This window comes from Drosophila takahashii, chromosome X (genome assembly GCF_030179915.1).
Source record: "Drosophila takahashii strain IR98-3 E-12201 chromosome X, DtakHiC1v2, whole genome shotgun sequence".
NCBI lineage: Eukaryota > Metazoa > Arthropoda > Insecta > Diptera > Drosophilidae > Drosophila > Drosophila takahashii.
Genome location: NC_091683.1, coordinates 18610626 through 18632624, shown reverse-complemented (window position 1 = coordinate 18632624; position 21999 = coordinate 18610626). Strand labels below are relative to the sequence as shown.

Below are 21999 nucleotides of genomic sequence, written 5' to 3'. Positions count from 1 at the left end.
TCTGTTAATTGTATTTTTTGTATTATTCAGGTTCGCTCGGAGGACGGCGCCCTCTTCCTGGACATGAAGGTGGGCAACCTGATGCAGCAGCGCGTCATCCGCGTCCAAACGGAGCAGGCCCACGAGATCTCGCGCCTGGTGCGCCAGTACATCACCATGGCCCAGATCAGTCAGCGCGACAAGCGGGAGCTCAACTAGGTGGAACCCGAGAATATCGGGATAATTATTATAATAATTCTTATTCGTATCGATATTGTATTGAGTTTATTATTTCTCCCATATTTCTACATATTTTTTTGTCGCTTCGTAAGTCTCCATACCAGATACATATATTTATTAACGCCCATATGCAAGATACATATGTATGTTTAGATGTTTATGTTGTGCTGGTTTCCGAACTCCCCGATTCTTCAACCCCCGATCCTCTCACTCTCCCCCAACTCGGTGGCGCTACGACGGCCATATAGATCCCCCTTCAACCCGCTCAAAGAAGTCCCCTTGTCTTAAGTTTAAGCGAACCAAGTGCAATCCGAGTGCAGGAATTGAACTCTCCCAGCTCTGAGTCTAATTCTCTGAACCCCACCCCCTAAAACACCCAATTTCGATTCAACGATTTCTTTTAGCACTTAAGATTAGCAAACTTTATTATTATCATTTTTTTTTGACATTTGTTAAATCGAAAATTGCTTAGCTTAATCCCTAAAATTATCATAAATAAATACAATTTATATATGTATATCTATCGCAAAATTTTGGGTTTCTAATTTGGGAGGCCCATTTGTTAGCTATGGGAAAAAAAAGAGATACTCGGTACTCATTATTGCCGGAATTTAAGGACCTAAGAGCCTTGGTTATAGAAAAAAAAAATGAACGCTATTGTCGAATACATCGTCTATTAGATACCAGTTACTCATCTAAGAGAAAGCGACTGAATTCCATTATTTGCTTATAACTTTTTAATGAATGGTCCGGTTTAAAAAATGTCTTCTACATTTCGTTAGGTATTTATTAAACACAATAAAGTTGCATTTCTTTTTTGCCGAAATCTTTAAAGACGAGGACGTCAGACACCTTTTAAAATGAAAAATCTGCATGGTTAATCCCAACTTTCTAGCTTTTATAGTTTCCGATATCTCAGCGTTTATACAGACAGACGGACATGGCTAGATCGACTCGGCTATTTATCCTGTTCAAGAATACATAAACTTATACTATTACATACTTTTCCCCTTTTTCTCTACGGGTAACTGGTATTAAAAAAAAACCCGTCATTTGTCAGCTTCTTAACTATATAATATTTGGTATGAGTTGATCGCTGTCATCCTCCTCATCGTCCTCGTCCTCGTCCTCCTCCTCGTCATATTCGCCATCCTCGTCCTCCTCATCGTCCTCGTCCTCTTCCTCCTCCTCCTCGTCCTCCGCATTTGGCTTATCCTTGTGGCTGGTCACGGATGTTGCTGCTGTAATCGTTGGTGTTGCTGTTGCCGTTGGTGTTGCTGTTTCTGCTGTTGCTGTTGCAGCTGGCGCCAAAGTTGCTATTGTTTGCTCCTGGCCAGTGGACTGCGTGGGGCCGATGGGTGGTGGGCGTGCCACACTTGTTGCATTGCCCCTCACGGCTTTCTCCCCGATTGTTGCCGGTGTGGTGGCTGCGGGGGTGGCACGCCTCGTTGTAACGGCGCTTAACGCTTCATTAGTCGCATTGTGGCTGCCAGCTCCAGTTGCCACCACTGTCGTCCTTGTGGCTCCGGCTCCTGCTGCTCCTGCGGTTGCCACCACGGCTGCGGTGTCATTTGTCCGGCGCTCCGGCTCGTTAACCGCCGGCAACTTTTCCGCCATTGCGCTGCTGTCATCGAGCACACCTGTGGGCATGGCTTGCTCCTTGTCCTTCTCCTGGTTCTGGTCCTGGTCCACTTCCAGTTCCAGCTCGGTGGGCGTCGGCGGGGTGATGCGCGGCGGCGCCACCGAGGTCAGCAAAAAGTCATCGCGTATCTCACAGTTCTTGCCCAGAAATCCCTGCCGGCACTGGCAGCGGTAGCTCCCATCCTCGCGGCTCAGCGACATGCACTTGCCCTCGTTTTCGCACGTGTCCGGATGCTCCACGCAGTAGGTGAGCTCTGTGGGTCAAATCGTTAGGTCGGTTGGTCGGATGGTCGGTCAATTCCCCGGGGGCGGTCACTATACTCACTCTCATCGCAGAGCATCCCGCCCCAGCCTGGCTGGCAGTTGCACTCCCACGGCGCCTCGCAATCTCCGTTGGCACATCCCGGGTACGGAAAACACTTGTCGCACTGGCTGCCCGTCCAGCCCACCTTGCAGCTGGCGGAGGAAATCGAGTGTGGTGTCCATGGAAAATAGTGGAGGGTGTGGGTTAGCTCAATTCGTGTGGCTCAAGTGCAAATTAATCAGTGATTGGGTACTACTTTTCGAATTTCGTTCTTGTCTCATAGCAATTTTAAATTTTTTGGATATATTTTAGTATGTAAATAAATAAATACAAGTGGTTAAAGGTTCGAATGAAGTTTGAATTGATTTTCTTTAGGCATTAAATGGAAATAAATATTATTTATCTAATATTTTATTTAAATTCAATCTGAAAATCCTTTTGAAATTCTTGTATTTTTCCCCCATTTCCTGGAATAAGTTGTTGCTCATATGTTGCTACTCACCGGCATTCGCCTGGTTTGCGGCAATATCCGTGCTGTTTGCTGCACTCGGAGTCGCAAAGGGCTGGAAATTAAGACGATTGAGTGGGTAGGTAGTGAAGATCGCAGGACAGGACTTACGCGTCTGGCAGAGCAGTCCCGTGTAGCCGGGCAGGCAGAGGCACTCGAGCGGCTTGTTGCAGGTTCCGTGCTGGCAGCCCGGCATCGTGGCGCACTCGGAGCAGGTGCGTCCGGCGTAGCCGATGCGGCAGCGGCACTCCCCCGGCGCCTCGCAATATCCCCGGGTGCTGTGGCATCCGCTCCGGCAACTGGCTGCGGGTCGTCAGAGGAAACAGGTAATTGAGTAATCAGTCATCCTAGCTCCAAATCGATGTTCAGTTCCATTCAAGGAACTTTTAATATACAACCGCAGTTTTTGTATCCACCTCCCTCGCTCTCCCCTTAGCCGAGGTACCCCCTTATAAAAAAAATTCAAATTGGCGAAAATTTTATATTTTCAAAATTTTAATTTAATTATTATTTTGTTATCTATTCAAAACAGTATGTATTTTTGGTGTAGGACCATTTTTGGCCAAGTTACACAAAAAAAACAAAAAAAAACTCCAATTTTTACCAAAAAAAAATCAAAATTTTACCAAATACCTTACTGAACTCGTAGCTTAATTCTGAATCGATTTGCGTTTAAATCTGGACATTTTAATTTTTTGCCATTTCTAGCAAAAAATGATGCAAAACTTAATTAAAAATTAAATTGTTGAAAAAGTGATGATTCTAAATTGAACAACAGAGAACGCTATAGTCCTTTGTTTCGGCAAATAAACTGAAATTTTATCATCACTTTTGGGAAAATTTAATTGTTCATCAATTTTTGCCTTTTTGATATCATTGACATATTTTTTGCTAAAAGAGGTAAAAAATTAAAATGTCCAGAATTAAATGCCAATCGACATTCCATATTTAAGCAATTATTTCCTTTGTTTCAGCATAAAAACTGATATTTTAGGGTGAAAACATGGATTCGAACTTGAAACAAAAAAAAAGTTTTTTTCAGTCGTAATTTGGACAAATCAAGGCCGACCTGGGGCGGATCTACAATTTTGTTCTGGGGGGTGATATCAAAGCAAAGGGTATCTGATGGTCGACTACAGAGTTCTCTCTTGTTTCAAATGTTTTTAGAAGAATAAATCCCATCCCATTAGAACTCCACTTACGTTCCGTGCAAAAGAGTCCTGCCCAGCCGGGCTTGCAGATGCACTCGAAGGGCTTGGTGCATCCTCCATGTTGGCAGCCGGGCAGCGGGATGCACTTGTCGCAGAGTTCGCCGCTGTATCCGATGCGGCACCTGCATTCCCCGGGTCGCTGGCAGTAGCCTGTGGGTCGAAGGGGTCAGAGGTTTTGGAAGACGGATCACCTGCATATCGAATCATACCGTTCATGGGGTCGCAGCCTCTTCGGCACATGGGCACCTGGCAGAGGTCACCCTGCCATCCCGGCAGACACTTGAAGTCGCCCTTCTCATCGCACACATAATGGGCATTTGGCTTCTGTTTCTGCGACTTTTCGCAGGCCTAAAGTTGACAAAAGGTCTTGGGATAAGTGGTAAAATATATTTAGGCGGTTTTCACGAACTTACTCGCTGCTTCCACAGGGGAATATTCGAATTGCTGCTTTGGCGCGCCTCGAAGTTTCGCCTAAAGGAATCGATTCCCTCCAATTTGAGGGCAGTGATCGCGGTTACCAGCAGCAGCGCCGCCTTTTTGTCTGGCAACATATCTACGTTGATTTTGGAATAATATATTAGCTATATAGGCATATGTACAATCTTAAGTTGGAAATTACCACCCTACAAATTAAATATAATTTAATTGCTGACTTTATGAATTTTATATACCAAAGTCAAACACTTGATATACAACTTTTATCCAAAAAATAAAGTGTAATAACAAACCAGAGTCTCTTGAAAATAATGGCTAAATATTCTGAGATTTATGTTTACACTTAAAGCAAGATCATCTAAGTGGCCCCCAAATGACCTTTCTTAAGAAGCCAGTAATGTTTTGCCTAGACTTTAAACCTGCTTTATGCCAAGTACTTTAAGCCGGAATAAAGAAAGCCTAAGTGAGGCTCTGGCAACTGTCTTGACGTATTGGATTATCGGCTCAAACGAAAAGTGGCTTAGACCGTTAAAAGAAATCGACTGCCTCGACGGCCCACAGTCGCGTCACAATTAACATGTTCGAAGACAACTTTCTTCGCGGCCCAAAGCCGAAAGAACGGGAACCACACTGACTTCTTGATGAATCACACCGGCGGCGAGGAGACCAGAAGAATGCAAATCGAGAATTACTCTTAACGGTGGTTGGACTGCAGCTTCTCGGACAGGTGCACTCCACTCGGCGACGGTCCGTGTCGGTCTGCGATCGCTTTCGGACTAATCAAGTGGCCGCCTCTGGCCGATTCTCGACTCTTTTTTCTTTCTACTACTCGAAGCTCGTCGGCTTCTCCGTCTCTTTCCCTCCGTCTTTCTTCTGGCCTTCACCGTGAACTCTTCGCCGAGAGGCAAAGACAGCGAAAGAGCGCTGGGCACCTGACTATTTGTAATTGGGTCAACCGGTAGATCCAAATCAGCTGAGAGTCGAGCCAAGCACAGTGGGCGTGGATTCGTATTTTATAGACTACAAAATATCATTATTAGATGTAAAAAAATTTTAATTTTTATTTCTTGAGATATAATCCTATCCTAAATAATTTCACTTGAATTTGAAAGCTAAGAATATTGTTATTCACATAGTCCACTTACTAATCATTGTAAATAGACAATCGCATTGATTCAATTTTGAAGATTTTATTGGTATTCTATATTAATTTTGTATTCTTCGTGTGCCGTATATATATATTTCTTTTAGCAAGTGCTCCTTTTTCGAATACTTTCATTCCACTGTGGTCACTCAACCAAGCTACTTGCTGGAAAGCCAGGAATAATAAAGACAAGAATTGGTTACTTTAAAATTATACTCGTTCTTTATTGAATGATCTCATTATTGGTTTAATTATAATTTTAATAATTACTTTCGACATTCGTGTGTACCTAAAGTTCAGATTAATGCTAGGATCCAAACGTTAATTCCGACTCCAGAAGTTTGTCCGCCAGTTGGGCAACTGAAATGGGGACCTCACTACGGTGTGAAGTGTGTGTATGTTTGCAAGTCGGGGAACTAACGATTAGACAGATACACTCATGCACATCCATATATATATATTTCAGCATATATATATTTAAGGGTTCTTTCACTACGCAGCCCGATGTTATGCGGTATTTGATGACTTAGTCTCTAGTTTCTAGTATTATCCGATCCGAGATGAGCGTCTCCATTGATCCCCAGCATTTATAGAGTTCTTGCTAGGGTTTCCTAAGCTACTTAGAGGAAAGCTCTCCGAAGAAAGTCCACAAAAGCCGAAAGATAATGTATTGGATTCGTGTTATAAGAAAGTTTTGAAATTCCCATTGAAATATCCATTGAAAATGGATTTCTAATACTCTATCTTCCGGATCGCTACTCTAGAGAGACAAAAAAAAATCCTGACCTCACACACATATGCTAAGATCTTCTTAATCCACTGGCTTAATGTTTAAACGCTTACATACGATGGGCTACTTTTATTTGGGCCGAAAGTGAAGGGGGGACGGGTGCTTGCGGGGGTGCTTGGGGGCGGGGGTTTGCGGGTGATATGATATGATATGATGGGGGGGCACCATAACCGTACACCATAACCTACACGGGGACAAAAAAAAAAGTGATCGCCTTAGACGAAGATGAACTGGGCGTGGCCGCACTTCTTGGGCGGTCCGACGGTCAGGCGCAGCCACTTGCCGCGGCACGACGGCGCCGGCAGCGCGCTCCAGCGTGTCGTGCGCCCGGCCAGCCCCTCCCCCCGGCAGTGGTAGGTGGGCGCCAGCGTGGGCGGGGGCGTGGCCGGCACGGCGGCGCTGCGTTTTCCCGCTGTCCGGCGGCTGTGCGACCGCTGGTGGCGGTAATCGGAACTCTCGTTGCTCTCCGTGTCCAGGGCGTTCTGCAGGTCGTCCTGCTCCTCCTGCTCCTGCTCCTCCTCCTCCTCCTCCGCCTCCGTGTCCTGGTCGTCGCCGTCACTGCTGTTCTCCTCTAGGTCATCCGCCCGCTGGCCGGAAGAGGAGGCGGCAGCGGTGGTGCTGGTCGGCGGATTGGGGCCCTGCGGTGTCCTGGCGGTGGTGGAGCTGGCCACAGAGTCCTGGATCAACGCCTCCAGGTCACAGCGCACCGTTATACGGTCGCCTGCAGGGAGAAACAAGTTAACAAGTGGAGTTATTAAAGGTGTAAAATCGTTGAGGATTTAAAAATGAATAACCGTTAAAGCCCTTATATATATACAATTTATTGCATTTAAATCGGATAATTCATTAAAAAGTTATGAGAAGATAATGAATTTCCGATAGATGGCGCCACTTTCAACTACTTTGTACTTACCCTCTAGCATCAGGTTGTATGGCGGCAGTTTGTGGCAGGCCTTGGAGGCTTTTATTACCTCAAATTCCACGCAATATCTGAAAGTAAAATTCAAATAGATGTAACAAGTTAATATTAAATATAATTTGTAAACGGATTTGGTCAGAAAGAGTGTAAAATATACCCTAATTCAACTCAGATTTAACTGTTGGAAAATATAGATTACAAAAGACGTGAATGGAATTTCAAAACTAGAGCGACTTCAAAGCCAAATTCGTTTGCCAAGGACTAAATATTTCCTTAATTAATTGTCCATCCCCATAGTTTGCATCGTCTGTTCACCCATTCATTCACCGATTCATTCGTCCGTTTGGCCGTTCATTGATTATGCATGTCCTTCGGCGACGCCTCATTAGAGTGCCAAAGGATCTGGCTGGCCATTGAGATGTTAAATATTATAATTATTGTGATTCTGCTCCGTCAATGGAGGAGCAGCAGAAGGAGACGGGCGGATGGAGGTCCTGATTTGTGCAATTGTGCGGACAGAAGGAGGGCGAATTCAGGACTTCAAAGGACAGGAAATGCGAATTGTCTATTAAGCCTAACAATTTCCGTTTCCTGTAGGCAAAAAAGAGCGAAAAAAGAGCAGAAAAACAAAAACAGCAAGGGAAAGAGATGAAAACAAATCGAACTGACAAGTGCCCATGAGTGTGTGTACGTGTGCGTGTGTGATTCGAGAGTGTCTGTGTGTGTGTCTGACAGCTGTCAAGGTGTTGACAACGGAAATTGCGTAGGAAATTTCAAAAGTGCCTGACGTTTTGGGGCATTTTTGATTCTAGCCCCCCTTCAACCGGAAGGCCGGGCCACTTAGCAAAAAGGGGCGCCCCTTAGCCATAGATTCGCAATCGCAATCCAATGACGAAGGCAAATTAGCCGGGATGCAGCGGAAATGGAAATTGGCTTGGCACTCAGACCGCAGAAACAGACGATTCCCCAGATCCCCGCAGCCGAGTCATAAATAAAAAGAATTTTTGTTATTAAAAAGGGGAGTCGCCGGTCGAGATTTCGAGGCGGAGGACAGCGGGGAACAGCTGACAGCTTAATTAAGTCCCGGCAAAACCAAGCCAAACCAAACCGAAGGACCCTCTGCGCCCAGGCAATAAAGGTAAATTGAAAAAATTAATGTAAATAAACAGGCGCAGACGCCGCGCCGAGTAATAAAAATAAACAAGGCAATGCACAAAACTCGAGGACCAAAACATAATTAAAGACAAGCAATGCTCGGGCTTTTCCGGGGGTATTTGTCTGGCCGGGAAAACAGTAGGGGGAAACCGGAGCCCAAGTCCTTGGCCACTGATCATAAAATAAAAAGCAATTGTTATGCTTGGCTTGCGGTGAGCGGTGGAATAGCCCAAGCCCGCATTTTTAGGAGGGCCGCCTAAGCTGAAATTTGTGGAAGGAGCCCACTGATTTATCACAAAACGAAACGATGTCCACGCGGATGATAAACGGATGGAGGGAAAAGTTTTCGGGTTAGGGCAACCACAGATACGGGCCGGAATTTTTAATTTATTAACTGATTACGCGTTTGAATCGCACACAAATCAAATCAAAAATCGAATAAAAAAGAGCACACACAATAATTCATTAAAAAGTAAATTGAAACGTTATAATCAATTCGATGTCACACGGCAAACCGAATATTTAATGGAGCTTTAATGGACCTAAGCAAAAAAAAAAGCCAGAATGAATTACTGTCGACCTGTCGGCTTTTGCTTTTAATCGAGAGCCTCCAACTATTACTGTCACATCAACAGTTTACCGCTGTTCTCCGCTTTCCAGTCGGTTGAATTTCGTTGAAAATTCACAATTAAGCAGTTTGGTTTTTTACGGCCTGTTAACTTTATGTGCAGCACTTGGGCGCAGGTGGATCCTAAAATTCATCATTTTCCGGGGCTCATCCTGCGTAAGTGCAACTACATAACTACAATGCTAATTACAAACACAAAGTCTAAGCTAATTTTCACAAAACTTTAGGGCTTTAATATTTGCACACGAATATCCGCCTGACCTGGCAAATCCACCCTGGATTAACAGAATAAATATGCTCACTTTGTATGTGTGAAAATTAAAGCCCCTGAAGAAGGTTGTACACAAAAAAATTCTATATGATTAATGTCAAATTTATAATTCAAATATATCAAATTAATATTTTATCTTTCCATAAAATTTAAAAAATATTGTTTTAAATACCAAAATTAATATTTTTTTCAAAAAATATTGTAAAAAAAGATAAACATAATCTATATTCATATCAAAATTATATTAATAATCTTTTGTCTTTTTTTTCTCTGCATGCACGCACATTCAAAGCTAAACCAAAAAGTACAGCAACATATTTCACTCTGAATAAAATACCTGCGAATTTATTTAAGAGTTAAACCAGGCAAATTCCGAACCCAATTAGAAAGTCCATAAGGCGGGAGGAAAGGGGTCTAGAAAGCAGTGATGAGCTCAGCTTATCCTTTGTAAGCAAAAATGCTTGTCGTTTACTTAATATTTCACGAATTACCAAGCTGAGGAGATGAAATATTTTATTCAATTTACCCCTTTAAAGTTTAAAAGCATCTCAGGTATTTTTGGACTCTAATAAATGGATAGTTAAATGTATTGAAAAATGTGCTTTTGCAGATATTGAATAATAACCATTAAATGTTTAGAATTTAAACTTTCTCCTTAAATATTGTTTATTAAACCTCGAATATTATTTGGTTAAAATAATAATAAATTTCTTCTTAATTATGTTTATAAATTGGTTAGCAAAACAACTAAACACGAATTAGCCAATGCGTATTTACATATTATTTGAATATGCTTTTTATGCCTTTATGCAAACTGTGCATTGGGCCATAAAAAGGCAAATATAGTCAAAGCCAATTTGTCCCAATTTGCCGTTCTAATGACTTTCTCCTTCAACGTGTGGCTAAACGTATTAATAATCAATTAGTCCATTTGAAAATACTATTGAAAGCCAATTAGTCAAAAAAAAACTAATGGTGCTTAGCTAATATAGTTTTTACAGGAATGATAATTTTCTCCCTCAGATTTCAATGGACTCCCGTTATTGGGCTTCCTTGAAATGGCAGGACCTCGAATTAAGGTCACCGGCAATGGCAAATGGCAGCCACTGACCACAATGGATCAACTTCTGTCGGCCAGCAAATTGTGGCCAAAAACATTAACATACACACTCCTCGCTTTCCTGCTCCTCCGCCGCCGGAAAAGTCATTTTCTTGTCAAATATTTTGCCACTTCAAAGGCCGTCAACTGTCAGCGGCAACAGCAACAACAATGGAACAACAACGGGAACAACAGCATACAGGCACTTAAAAAAGTATTTGCACTCGCTTATATGAAAGGCAAACAAGAGCCGCCACGAGATGAAGTAAGCGCCGCTCCAGCTGCGCTAAAAATAATTGCTCGACAAAGTTGGCTCACAGCTGGATGGCCACACGATGTCCCGCTGCCACGCCCCCTCCCCCTTGTCCTTCCGCCCCCTTTTGCCCCCAGGACCCGCTTCCATTTGCCTACCGCCGATGCCAATGGCGATGCCCGGAAACGAAAACGATGGCGCCGACAAGGGGCAGGCGACATTGCAATTTAGACTTGAATAGACACTGAGAAAAAAGCAGCTGTAGTGATTGTATTTTATTAATAGTTTTATAAGAAAAATGTGATGCCTTTTAGTGGTTTAAATTTGAAGGAAAATCCTAAATTCGTTAAAAGTGCAAATGAAATGAGCACATGAAATAAGCACTTGAATTAAATTATGAATTCAGAATATAGACAATTTATCAAGGGTTTTTATGGTTTTCATTTGTTTAAAATTGAAGATAAAACTTAAAGTGCAAAAGAAATAAATAATATTTGTATTTAAATTAAATTGCGAATTAAATATAACCTAAAGACAGAAGAAATTACAAGAAAAGAAATTATTTTTTTAAATCTCCCGTTTTGAACTTCAGTTTTAATGGTTTTTGTTTGCTTTAAATTTAACCAAAAATCTAAACTGCTTGAGAAATTAATAATTTTTGTATTTTTCTTTAAATAAACCGAATATTCATATGTAAATTATATTGAATTAAATTCAACTTAATGGATAGAATATTTTCGTAAATCTTCTACTTTTGAATTTTTTTGTTCGAATATAAACAATTGATCTGCAATTGTATTCAAATTTATATTATTTAAATGATCTTAGCTGTCTTCTAATTTTTGTTTCTGTGCATTCTTTGAGCAACAGGCAGCAGGGAAAGAGGACTTCTTGGTCTTGGACTCGGACTTCGACTTGGTCTTGGTTCTCGTCTTCGTTTTGGTTTTTGCCCGGCCAGAGAGGAAGCACTTTGCGGCGCTTGAGTGAGTCGCCTCCGAGGGGAAATGTTAAAGGGATTCCGCTGGACGTTTGTTGTCGTTGTTGTCAGCCTTATCCAACCCACCAGCCCACCGAAAGCCCACCCACCCACTTTGCCACCCGGCCTTTCTTGCTTTTTAATGATGATTGAGCGGCGGAGGCGGCCGCAGCTCGGAAAACCTTGTTGCATACTTAGTCAATGCAAAAGCTGATTTGGTAGGGGGGGTTTCCACAGAATTTCGGGGGCGTGGCCGGGGGTTGGAAGCTGGGGGCTGGGGGATTACTGTGACAGTTTCGCATCGCTGGCCACCGCGAGCAAAAGCTTTGTGCAAATAAAGCTGTCGGCATGTAGATTAGACTGAACTGAAACATTCTCGTTCCCTTTTCCCTTCCCTTTTCCCTTTTCGACCAAATAATTGATATGGAAAGAAAGTGTCGGAGGTGCAGAGGTGATTATTTCCCTTTGCCATTCGCTTGCCGATTAAAAATAGAAAATGTGCCATAATGGCGAAGGGAAAATGTGGATGGTTATAATGAGGATGGTGCGCTGTTTGAATGGATGGCAAATTTAAGCGCATCAATTTGATGGCTTTATCAATTTTCCTTTTATTCAATATTCAATATTTATTTAGTTTCTTACGTCCAAAATGAAATTTGATATGATTTGATGTTAAGTGGTAAAAACGATATGCGTATAAATACCAGAGATTTACCATGCTCATATCGATTTGATCCCAGCGTGTTTTTCTTTGGGTGTAGCTATTCGAAATATTTTTGAAAACAAGCCAGTTAGAATTACATAAAAGCCCTCAAGGAGAAGCCCTTAAAGTGGCAAACGGACTGTCCTTGCAGATGGAAACTCGTTTAAATAGCTCGCTCAATGGGAATTTTTCCATTTAACCATTTCATTTGGGCTCTTTCAGATGCTTAGCCTTGTCCTGGAATCTTCGGTTGGCCCAGGCCCACCTTTAGCCCCCTTTTTAGCCGCCTTTCTGCTTGGCAGCTGCCCGCCATTAAGTGCATAATTCAATTTGTAAAGCCGCCGACTTTGAGTGCCCCTAAAAGTATGCAAAGCAGCCGCAGACGGACAAACAGAAATCCGCATCCGCAGACTCCGCGTTGAGGAAAAGCCGCCTGCATAGATCAACGGGCATAAAGAGGGGCTATATATGTATATATAGCCGGTATACATATATACATACATATAGCCACGTATAAAGGGGCCTGTTGTAATGAAAATAAAGTAGCAGCTTTAACGCATTTTTATGGCTCTTATTCCGCTGTCAACCGTATGCAGTCGAAACGAAAACAAGGAGGGAAAACAAAAACAGAGTGCGCGATAAATGTGAATGCGAATGTGCTTCCAAGAAATGCGGCGGGGATTTAGGGGGAGAATGGGGCGGAATAAGGACGACCCACCTGCTCTATGCAAATGAGGAAGGTGGGAAGATGGGATCGTAAAATCTGTCAATTCGCAGACTCATTGTCTTCAATTTCCAGGGGCTAGCAATCAAGCGGCCTTTTTTTTCTTCGCCCTTTTTGGGGGCGCATTGCGGGCAGGTTTGGGGCCCATTTTTACCAGACTTGCATAATAAATAAACAAAATAAATTGTAGATTCATAAATGTATTAAGTGCTTACATTTATGCACAATGCCTAATTGAAGCTTACTTACCTTAAAATGACATTGCAAAAAGATTTTTTGTTCAGTTAACCCTGCTAAAATGTCTGACCTTATACTTTCATAGTTAAACAAAAAAAAGAATATTAGCAATTTTGATTATTTTTTAAAACAATTAAAATTTATTTAGGTTAATTCATTTATTATTAATTAATTATATTGACTTGGGTAAATTTGGTATAGGGGTAATCAAATTAAATAAAGTTTTAATTAAATTCCTTATTCTTTCATTTAAAAATGTTAATAATTAAAGTGGCATAATCAAATTAAATCTAGTTGTGAGCTGAGCTTTTTGCACCACCCAAATCAAATTGACTTATTTATTTATTAATTTTCCATTCAAGATACAAATTAATAGGTTATCAAGGTAATCAAATTGACTTATTTATTTATTAATTTTCCATTAGAGATAAAAATTAATAGGTAATCAAGGTAATCAAATTGACTTATTTATTTAATAATTTTCCATTAAAGATAAAAATTAATAGGTAATCAACACATAAGATTTCCCTTTTAAAATATCTTTAATAAAATTCGATGGCATCTAAAATGGAAAAGCGATTTTGTTCGACATCTTATCGGAATGTCCAGCTTGGACATTGGCATTCGAGCAGCAGATATCGATCCTTGGGGTCCTCACACTTTTTGCTTTATTTCGTTGTTTTTTTTCTTTTCCTTAGCCAGGAGCGGGGTGGAAAATGAAGGGGAGAGCGGGTGGAAAGTCCGTCCCTGGTTAGTTGGCATTTTCCTCGGCCGCTTTGTTTGCTCGCGTCTGCCGGCAAATTTATGCGGTCCAGGCTAATCCTCGTGGGGATTTGGACTTAAAACGTTTTATTGTTGCCCCACGTAGGCGCAGACAGTGGGCGTGGCCTTCGTCGGAGGGGGGCGTGGCACACACGGCTGTCGACTGCAGATTTCCCAGTTGCCTTGTAAATTTATCGCATTAAAAAAGTGTGAATTCTCAACAACGTCGTTGGCCCCTCTTCCTTTGTCTTTTTGTCTTCTCCCTTCCATTTTCCATTTCCCTTCAACTTGAACATCCTGCTCCATCTTCGCCTTTTTAATTTCTTTCTGCTTTCCTCCCAAGCTCCACCCACTCCACCCAATCCACCCACTTCACCTTACAGCCTTACAGCCGCTTGACACTGTCATTATGTAAATTAAATTGTGGCGAATTATTGTTTTTATTCTTATTTTCGGTTTCGCCCATCTTCGCGTGCCTTTGTTTTTCGCCCCATCTTTTGCGTAATTTATGTATATGTTTATTTATTTCTCCTCCACTTTCCACTTTCATCTGCTGCCTGTCGCCTCTCCTGTTGTTCGAGTGTATAATTCATAATTTGCGGTTTGGTTCCTGTTGCCGCCTCTCATATCGCTGACAAAGCAATAAAAGTTTACCCAGCAAGTTAACAAATCACCAGGGAGGCTGGACAAGGGGGCGTGGCACCTGCTAGTGGGCAGCGCAGGGGGAGGGGAGGCTAGGATATCGAGACTTTGTCAGGGGAGTCATTAAAATTAGCTAATATTAGCTTTACTTGTTGTCAGAAGACTTTAATATACTTTAAATCCCTTTCGACTTTTAATGAAAATATTTTTAATAACAAAATGTCAAATCTTTAGTTGTAATTGATCCAAATTATTATTCATTGCTTCTTAATTTTTTTGCAAACACCCTAAACAAACTTGATATAATGATCAATTTGATAATATGTTGTATTAAATTTCTCCTGATATGAGGTACATCATTTTGATATGCTTGAAATGTAAACGACATGTTCTAATAATAATAATATTATTATAAAACGATATGCGGATAACACCAGAAATTTACCATGCACCTATCGATTTGATCCCGGCGTGTTTTTGTATGTGTATTTTGTACTTTTCCAATAGTCAAGCCTCTTACACTTATTCAGGCTCCAAATGAACCATAGCTCCTTATTAGTCATTCGTCATTTTGTCATATTTACCGACGTATGTATGTACTTATGGGTTCGGCTTAGTGCCAGAACTCGGAATTGCTGCTCCAGAGCAAGCTGATGGGAACTGCCATCGATCCGTTTCAATTAGCAGCAACAGTTTAGGTAAACTTCCCTTCCTCCCACGCCGGCTTAGTGTCTCCTGTATTCCGTCTCCTGTCAGCCCACTGCCTTCTCCTTCGTCTTCGTCCTTGTTCCTGACCACCCGACTGTTAATTAAAGCCCAGAGGAAGAGACAGGACACACACATGCAGATGTTTGTCCAGGAAAAAGGAGCAGAAAATTTAAATTGCCTCCTTGCAATAGTTAGCTACCGAAGTCCATTGAAGAACGCTTATTTGACAGCGAATTCAAGTCAAGTACGAACAAGAAATCAAGCATTTGTTGGTTGAATTTTGTGCAATTAAAGGTTATTCTTTCCTAAGCAAATTTATTAATAATTTCTCTCTGTGATCTAAGAAGTTAAAAACATTCTAACAGACAAAACAGGGCGATAAGCCAAACAAGATGGCCAAGGAATCCTGAAAACAGGACAGCCGGACAGACATAAAAACAAAGCAACAAATGAAAAACCGTAAAATAATAAAACGCGGATTTAATTTAATTTTATTTTTGGAGGGAGAATTTTATTCTGGAGGTGCAGAAAACATAAATAACAAGGGCGAAACGTATCATAATAAACGGCTTTTGTTAGGTCAAGGGACTCGTGAAACATCAAAAAAGAACGCGAAGCACTGAGAAGGTCCTTCGGTCAGGATTCTTCGGCACGTGATTGATGTGCGCTCATTGTGGCATCCATAATGGGCCAGCGAAAGATATGTTCGACAGATTTTTTGCTACCTCTTGAGCTGTAGCGGATTCCGGGTATATCAGACTAAATGTGAACTCGAAAAATATCAGATTTATTTTGTGTTTAGCCAGGGTGTCAGCAAGTCAAATCCCGGATTAGTACACGAAAATGTCACGAGTCAGTTTGGAAAACCACCAGGAGAATGGGCTGGACAACTAGAAAGAGAAGGCTTGAAGAATACAGAAAGAGAGGGCATTAGAATGCCAGTTGTTTGCTCGGCTCATGTTTGCCTTCGCCTGGGCATACCATACCACAAATAGGACATCAAGGACACTTAAGGACATGTCGCAGACACTCGGACCTAGACCCCCGAAAAGTCTGGCCAACCTGGCCAAGCAAATCATAAAAATCAAAGGAGGCAAACAAACGGCACAAAAAACGGCAAGAAAAACGCAGAGAAAGTCGAAAGAATTAACAACGCGTCAAATCAGGGCCAGCTTAGAACAGTTTAATGGAGCCCCCACCTTTTATGATGGACTTTTATTGCCAGCGTTTATGTTTTCCATCCTTTGGCCCCGCACTTTGCCATGTTTTCCGTCGGGACATGAAATTATTTTGCATGTCGCGCGCCATAAAAACTCAACGGCTAGCAAATTTGGGATAAACCCACCCAGTCGCCCAGTTGCCCCGTCGTAATGTCCAGGCTCAAAGGCGTGGGGAAAAGCTATAAGTTTTCCCATAAAAAGAAAAGCCAAGTAAGTGCCATCTGTAACCGAAATGAGGGATTTGCCAGCCAAGTTCTGATATTCGGTTCTAGGATCATTTTGAATGGCAATTCACCAGGGCTATAAATCGAAGGGAATGAAAAAAACAGCTCAAAACTCAGAAGAATTTTCTATATTTAGTTTTTTTTGCACAAAAATGTTAGTATTTTTGGCATAACATGAGAAAAAACGGTCAGAATATGAAATGTCATACCTTTTTGCGCTCGTTAATAAATTCCCCATCTATTGGCATTTAAATATGGAAATTTAAACTTAATAAAATTTAAAAAAACGCAAAAATTAGCAAACAATTTATTTTTGAAAATCAATTACCCTGATATGACTTCTTCTTAAAAGTGTTTCACAGTTTCAAAGCAATACAATTTTCTACCAAAATGTTGTACAACAGGGCGTATACTTACTCATGATCATGGTTGTGTTTGTAGGAGTCGCGGTAGCGCGTGCGCAGATTGCGCCGGATATCAGTGCTGTCGTTGATGTGACGATTGTGCGAGAGTGCAGCTGGCAGGAGCAGGGCCATTTCTGAAAGAAAATACAGAGGAAAATGCAGCGTTATTTTCGGGAAATCAATTTCCACGCGCGGAATCCCAGGAGCTCAAGGTTGCTCCTTGTGTGTGTGTCTCTGTGTGAGTTTTGTAACGCACGCATAGCCGCCATAATTCAATCGCTACGCACACCTCCGTACCTTCGTGTACATACGTATTACGTATGTCGGCGAAAGCGGAAGTATGCGTGCCGGAGCGCCTGGGGCTATGCTACGTTTTTGGTCCCCGCCTCCGTCGCACTTTGCTGTTTGCCCTGTCGGTTGCTCTTTTCCTACTGTTTTTTTTTTTAGCAGCGCGGAATCAAAACATGCCATTAACAGGCGACCAAATAAAAAAGTCAGGCAAACAGCATGAGCTGGATACACGCTCCTCTTCCTCTTGCTCCTCCTCCGACCGCAGATTGCATAGAAATGCGAACCGCACTGCCATTCCTTTCCATTCCATTCCCTTCTGTCACGAAGCCAGCGACAACACGTCAGGCACCGCCAGCACCAACAGCAACAAGAACAAGAACAACAACACCCCATTCCAGCACCAACACCTTGGATGACCCGACGTGCCGCGGGTGCAGAACGATGCCGCATGCCACTCTACACTCTAAGAAATCAAAAGGAACTCTTTCCCTGAAATTCGTAACAATCGCTCTTTAATTAAGAAGAAACAGATTTGGGCAACCCCTTTGAAATTCCCTCTTCTTGAAGTTTTAAGTAGATAATAATAGAAATACTTATGATTAATAAAGAAACCGGTTATTTTGTGAAAGATTAACTTTAAGATAAATAAAAGTAAATATTTCTCCGTTATTAAAAAAATTGTATACCTATAGTTTTTTTTTCATATTTAATTTTAGAGGGCCTTAAAAAAGTACTTATTTTCTTTATGTTCCTTGATAAAAAAATTAATTTAGTTTTTAACAAATTATTTTAACAACATATTTTCATCACAAGTAAATTCGACTTAATATGAGAATAGAACGAAAAGTAAAATAAACGCGAATTCTTGAGGACATTCATTAATTGTCACTAATTATTCATTTTTATTATTTGATTTTAGTATTAAAGTATTAATTGTAGAATTAAAAACTGAAGACACACAAATTTTCGCACTGTGTGCTGCCCCTTATGCTCTTCTTTGATTCGCTACTGTGTTTACCCGATATAATTTACGTGTGCGATTTGTTTACTGTTTGCGCAGAGACTCTCGAACACTCAAAGGTCCTCCGCCGAATCGAGAAAGGGGTTCCGGTGCTCTGTGTTCGGTGCTCCTGGGTGTTGGATGGATAATCCGGAGAATGGTGAGTGGGGAATGGGGAACGGGGCATGGAGAATGCATTGCTTTGCCTGTCAGAGGCAGTTTAGGTATAGCAGCGAGGGGTGAGTGAGGGAAGAGTGCCCATTCAGTTCAGTTTCAGTCGGTTGTAATGAATGTTAGGAACCTGTAAATCCTGTATTCTAAATTATTGTATTCGTAAACGGCAAAAGCCAAGATAAATTGCCCTCTGCATGTGATTAACCCACTGGCGGCCATTGGCGACCACCGACGGACTACCAGAGAAACGAAGCAGGAACTCAAGAAGGGATTCAGTGGAATCAGTTGAATCAGTTGAAACAAGGGATCATGATGGGCCACCGTCTACCGTATGTGGACATGGACATGGGCGATCGCGGCGACGGCGTCCAGCTGAACGGAACCGAGAACAGACACAGGCGCTGGCTGGAGAGGCGCCACAGGATGCGGGATCGGTTGAGGGAGCGGGAGCAGGAGCGGAACCGGGAGCGGAACCGGGACATGGAGTGGAGCCTGGAGATCATCAAGCCTCCGAACGAGCAGTCCGGACGTCTGGCAGCCGCGGCCAAGAATGCCATTCCGGCGGTACTTCGTCTTGTCAAGGAACTCCAGGTATGGGGATTAAAAAAAAAATACTTTTACACTATACAAAAATACTATTACACTATAATATATTAATATTAATTAATATTGATAATTAATATTTTTCAGGGACCCTAATAATAATAATAACATATTAATATTTTGACTATGTTTAATCTTTCAATATTTAATTTCACATTTATTTCTACTATCGATACTATCGATGGCTCTAAAATGTAGAAAACATTGATGGCTTGCTTTTATTATCGATAGTATCGCTAAGCCGAATAATTATTTTTTAAATTTGTGTACATTTTAAGATCAAGTATATTAGATATATATTATTTTCCCTAATTTTTTTTGTTTTCCTTAGTTTTTGTAATTTCTTAATCATTTTTCATAACTTATACAAACAATACACCCAGGTAATGGAGACCGATCCGCCGGAGAACACGTGGGCGCGTCCCAAGTCGATGAGCAACCTGCTCCGGTGGCGGGCCAAGATCCGCGGACCCGAGGGCAGTCCCTACGAGGGCGGGGTCTTCGAGCTGGCCCTGAGCTTCCCGGAGGCCTATCCCTTCGAGGCGCCCATCGTGCGCTTCATCACGCCGCTCTACCACTGCAACGTGAACGGACTGGGCTACATCTGCGTGGACATCCTGGACGAGCAGCAGTGCTGGTCGCCGGGCCTCACGGTGGACAAGCTGCTGCTGTCGCTGTCGGCGCTCCTGTACGACGCCGATCCGCTGACCGCCTACAACGCGGAGGCCGCCGGCCAGTTCCTGCAGGACCGCGAGCGGTACGACCGCATCGCCCGCTCCTGGACCGAGCGGCATGCCATGGACGTGCCCTGGGATTGAGTGGTGGTCGGCACTTCCGGCTTAAGTTCCGTAGTCCTTCGATGGGTCGAGCGTGGTGCTGGCATAGTTATTTTGGACTTGGTTTCGATTGTGATGCAGATTGAATTTTGGAATAAACACGATGGTGTGTCCTCTGTACTCGGCACAAGTTTTCCCAACGAGCAGAAGGCGGAAAGGGAGGGATGTGTTATTTCAGGGCTGGTCCATATGCGTTGCATAATTTTAGGCGCCGCAACTTATGCAAATTTAACGAGCCAAGTGCTAAGCGCTTTGCGGGGCGGGGCAAGCGGAAGGGGGAATGCGAATTTGCATAATCAAATGCCATATTGTTGCCCTTGCCCCTCCACCCCCCTGCCATCCCCTTCCAAGGTCCTTCCGCTCAGACATCGCCTTGGGCATATTCACTTCCCGGGAAACTTTGCGAGCTGACTTGCTGCGTTAAAATTGGAAAAGTTGAGCGTTTCAGCCGAGAGTTTCTAAGCTCCGACAGCAGGTGCTGCTGCATTTGATCAGATCAATAGTTATTCCGAGTTGGGCGGTAATCAGTTACAGTCCATTGCAGCGGCATAGATGTGTAAAGATATGATGGAGATTGAAGTCTATCAGATTTTCAAGCGAAAAACTGATTACTATTGGTTTAATCTAATATATTTTAAGGCTACATTCTTTATAGCTTAAGTTTCAACAAGTATCTTTTATCATATATGGCCTATTTGCTTGAAAATGCTGTTCTTAAATGCCCGACCATATTTTATAATTTATCATTTTCCATTATATATGACAAATTTGTTTCTCAAATTCTAAACTATATTTTAATATTTATGGTTTAGATATTATTCTTATATCTAAAATATAGAGGAGTATCCTAGCATTCTCCTACCATATTTAATAATTCATGGACGTATTATTATAGTTATATCTGAATATATGGCATATTTGTTTCCAAATGCTGTTCTTGAAATTTCGTGAAATATCTTAGCAATTTCCATCATATATGCCTTTTTTGTTTTAAAAATTCTGAACTATATGATATGATTTATTGACGAGATATAATGCATTTCCCTGGAGAGGGCAGGGTATTCGGGGGTCGGGGTCTGCGGCTGATTAGCTCCGCCCAAAACTGTCGCGGTGGCACTTCATCGTTCATCTCGGACGATTACCGACTTGGCGGCCAAGCAGCCGAGATGACATTCACACTCACAGACGCCAGTTAATTGGAATTTAGCACATGGCAACTGAGTGTGTGTGTGTGTGTGCGAGAGGGTGTGTGTGTGGGTGAGTGTTAAGCAATTATTTTTATAACGTTAATGAGCACAGCGCATTATTTTGGAATGGGGAATGGTGTGGAGGTTTTGGGTTTTGGGCTCTGAGCTTTGGGGCTTCCGAAGGCCACAGTGAGGGCCAAAAGTACGTGCACGTGTGGCAAATGTCGCACGACAAAACCGGAAAAAGAGGCAAAAAATCCAAGCAGCCAACCGAAAATTCCCGAAAATTGTGTGCAACTTGAGCCCGAGTTGGTGAATTATGTAGATGGCAATTACCGCAGAGTTTGTTTTTTCTCTGTATTTTTAAGAGGCGAGGAGCGGACTGATCTTGCATATTTTATGGCTTTCGGGAAAGTCCTCCTCCTGCTTACCATCATCATTTCAGCCGCAATGGCTCCTTAACTTTTGTCTTTGCCTTGGCGCCATTTACCTGTCTTTACCTTTAACCTGTTTGTCTTCCGGGCCACGCCCCTGCCCCTTTGTTTACCTTAATTATTGCCCATGTGCGTGTATTCTCTTTTCTTACCCCCCCACACAGAGCAACTTGTTTGTTAGCAATTAAGTGGAAATTAGAAAATTTTTAATAGCATACTTAAGGGCGCACCGCACTGACATATTCCGTTTCCGTTTCCGGTGAACCGGCAGCGAATTGAATTTGTCTTGGCTAACGC

General features: G+C 42.3%; 4 protein-coding genes across 5 annotated transcripts in view; 2 read left to right on the top strand and 2 right to left on the bottom strand.

The window, feature by feature from the left end:
* Nucleotides 1-736, top strand: part of Myo10A (Myosin 10A) — a 33866-nt gene extending 33130 nt beyond the window's left edge. For both annotated transcript variants that reach the window (XM_017146805.3, XM_017146806.3), the window contains one exon: nucleotides 31-736. In XM_017146805.3, the coding sequence (XP_017002294.2) occupies nucleotides 31-198 (168 nt within the window). In that variant the 3' untranslated portion in view covers nucleotides 199-736. The remainder of the gene's footprint in view (nucleotides 1-30) is intronic.
* Nucleotides 737-1260: 524 nt separating this feature from the next.
* On the bottom strand, nucleotides 1261-5077 carry C901. The gene is made up of 8 exons (XM_017146731.3): nucleotides 5011-5077; nucleotides 4297-4436; nucleotides 4093-4231; nucleotides 3875-4033; nucleotides 2784-2975; nucleotides 2667-2727; nucleotides 2186-2316; nucleotides 1261-2114 (listed from the first exon to the last, which is right to left on the bottom strand). Exons 2-8 carry the CDS (start codon nucleotides 4432-4434, stop codon nucleotides 1288-1290), a joined length of 1647 nt encoding a protein of 548 aa, XP_017002220.2. The 5' UTR covers nucleotides 4435-4436; nucleotides 5011-5077; the 3' UTR covers nucleotides 1261-1287.
* A 1042-nt stretch (nucleotides 5078-6119) lies between these two features.
* Nucleotides 6120-21999, bottom strand: part of vex (somatomedin B and thrombospondin type 1 domain containing protein vexed) — an 81522-nt gene continuing 65642 nt past the window's right edge. The window contains exons 4-6 of the mRNA XM_017146888.3: nucleotides 17191-17311; nucleotides 7166-7242; nucleotides 6120-6973 (exon numbers count right to left, since the gene is read on the bottom strand). Coding sequence (XP_017002377.2) covers nucleotides 6468-6973; nucleotides 7166-7242; nucleotides 17191-17311 — 704 coding nt within the window. The 3' untranslated portion in view covers nucleotides 6120-6467. The remainder of the gene's footprint in view (nucleotides 6974-7165; nucleotides 7243-17190; nucleotides 17312-21999) is intronic.
* LOC108060940 (ubiquitin-conjugating enzyme E2 D4-like) lies at nucleotides 18698-20201 on the top strand. Its single transcript, XM_017146889.3, has 2 exons — nucleotides 18698-19233; nucleotides 19629-20201. Exons 1-2 carry the CDS (start codon nucleotides 18952-18954, stop codon nucleotides 20061-20063), a joined length of 717 nt encoding a protein of 238 aa, XP_017002378.1. The 5' UTR covers nucleotides 18698-18951; the 3' UTR covers nucleotides 20064-20201.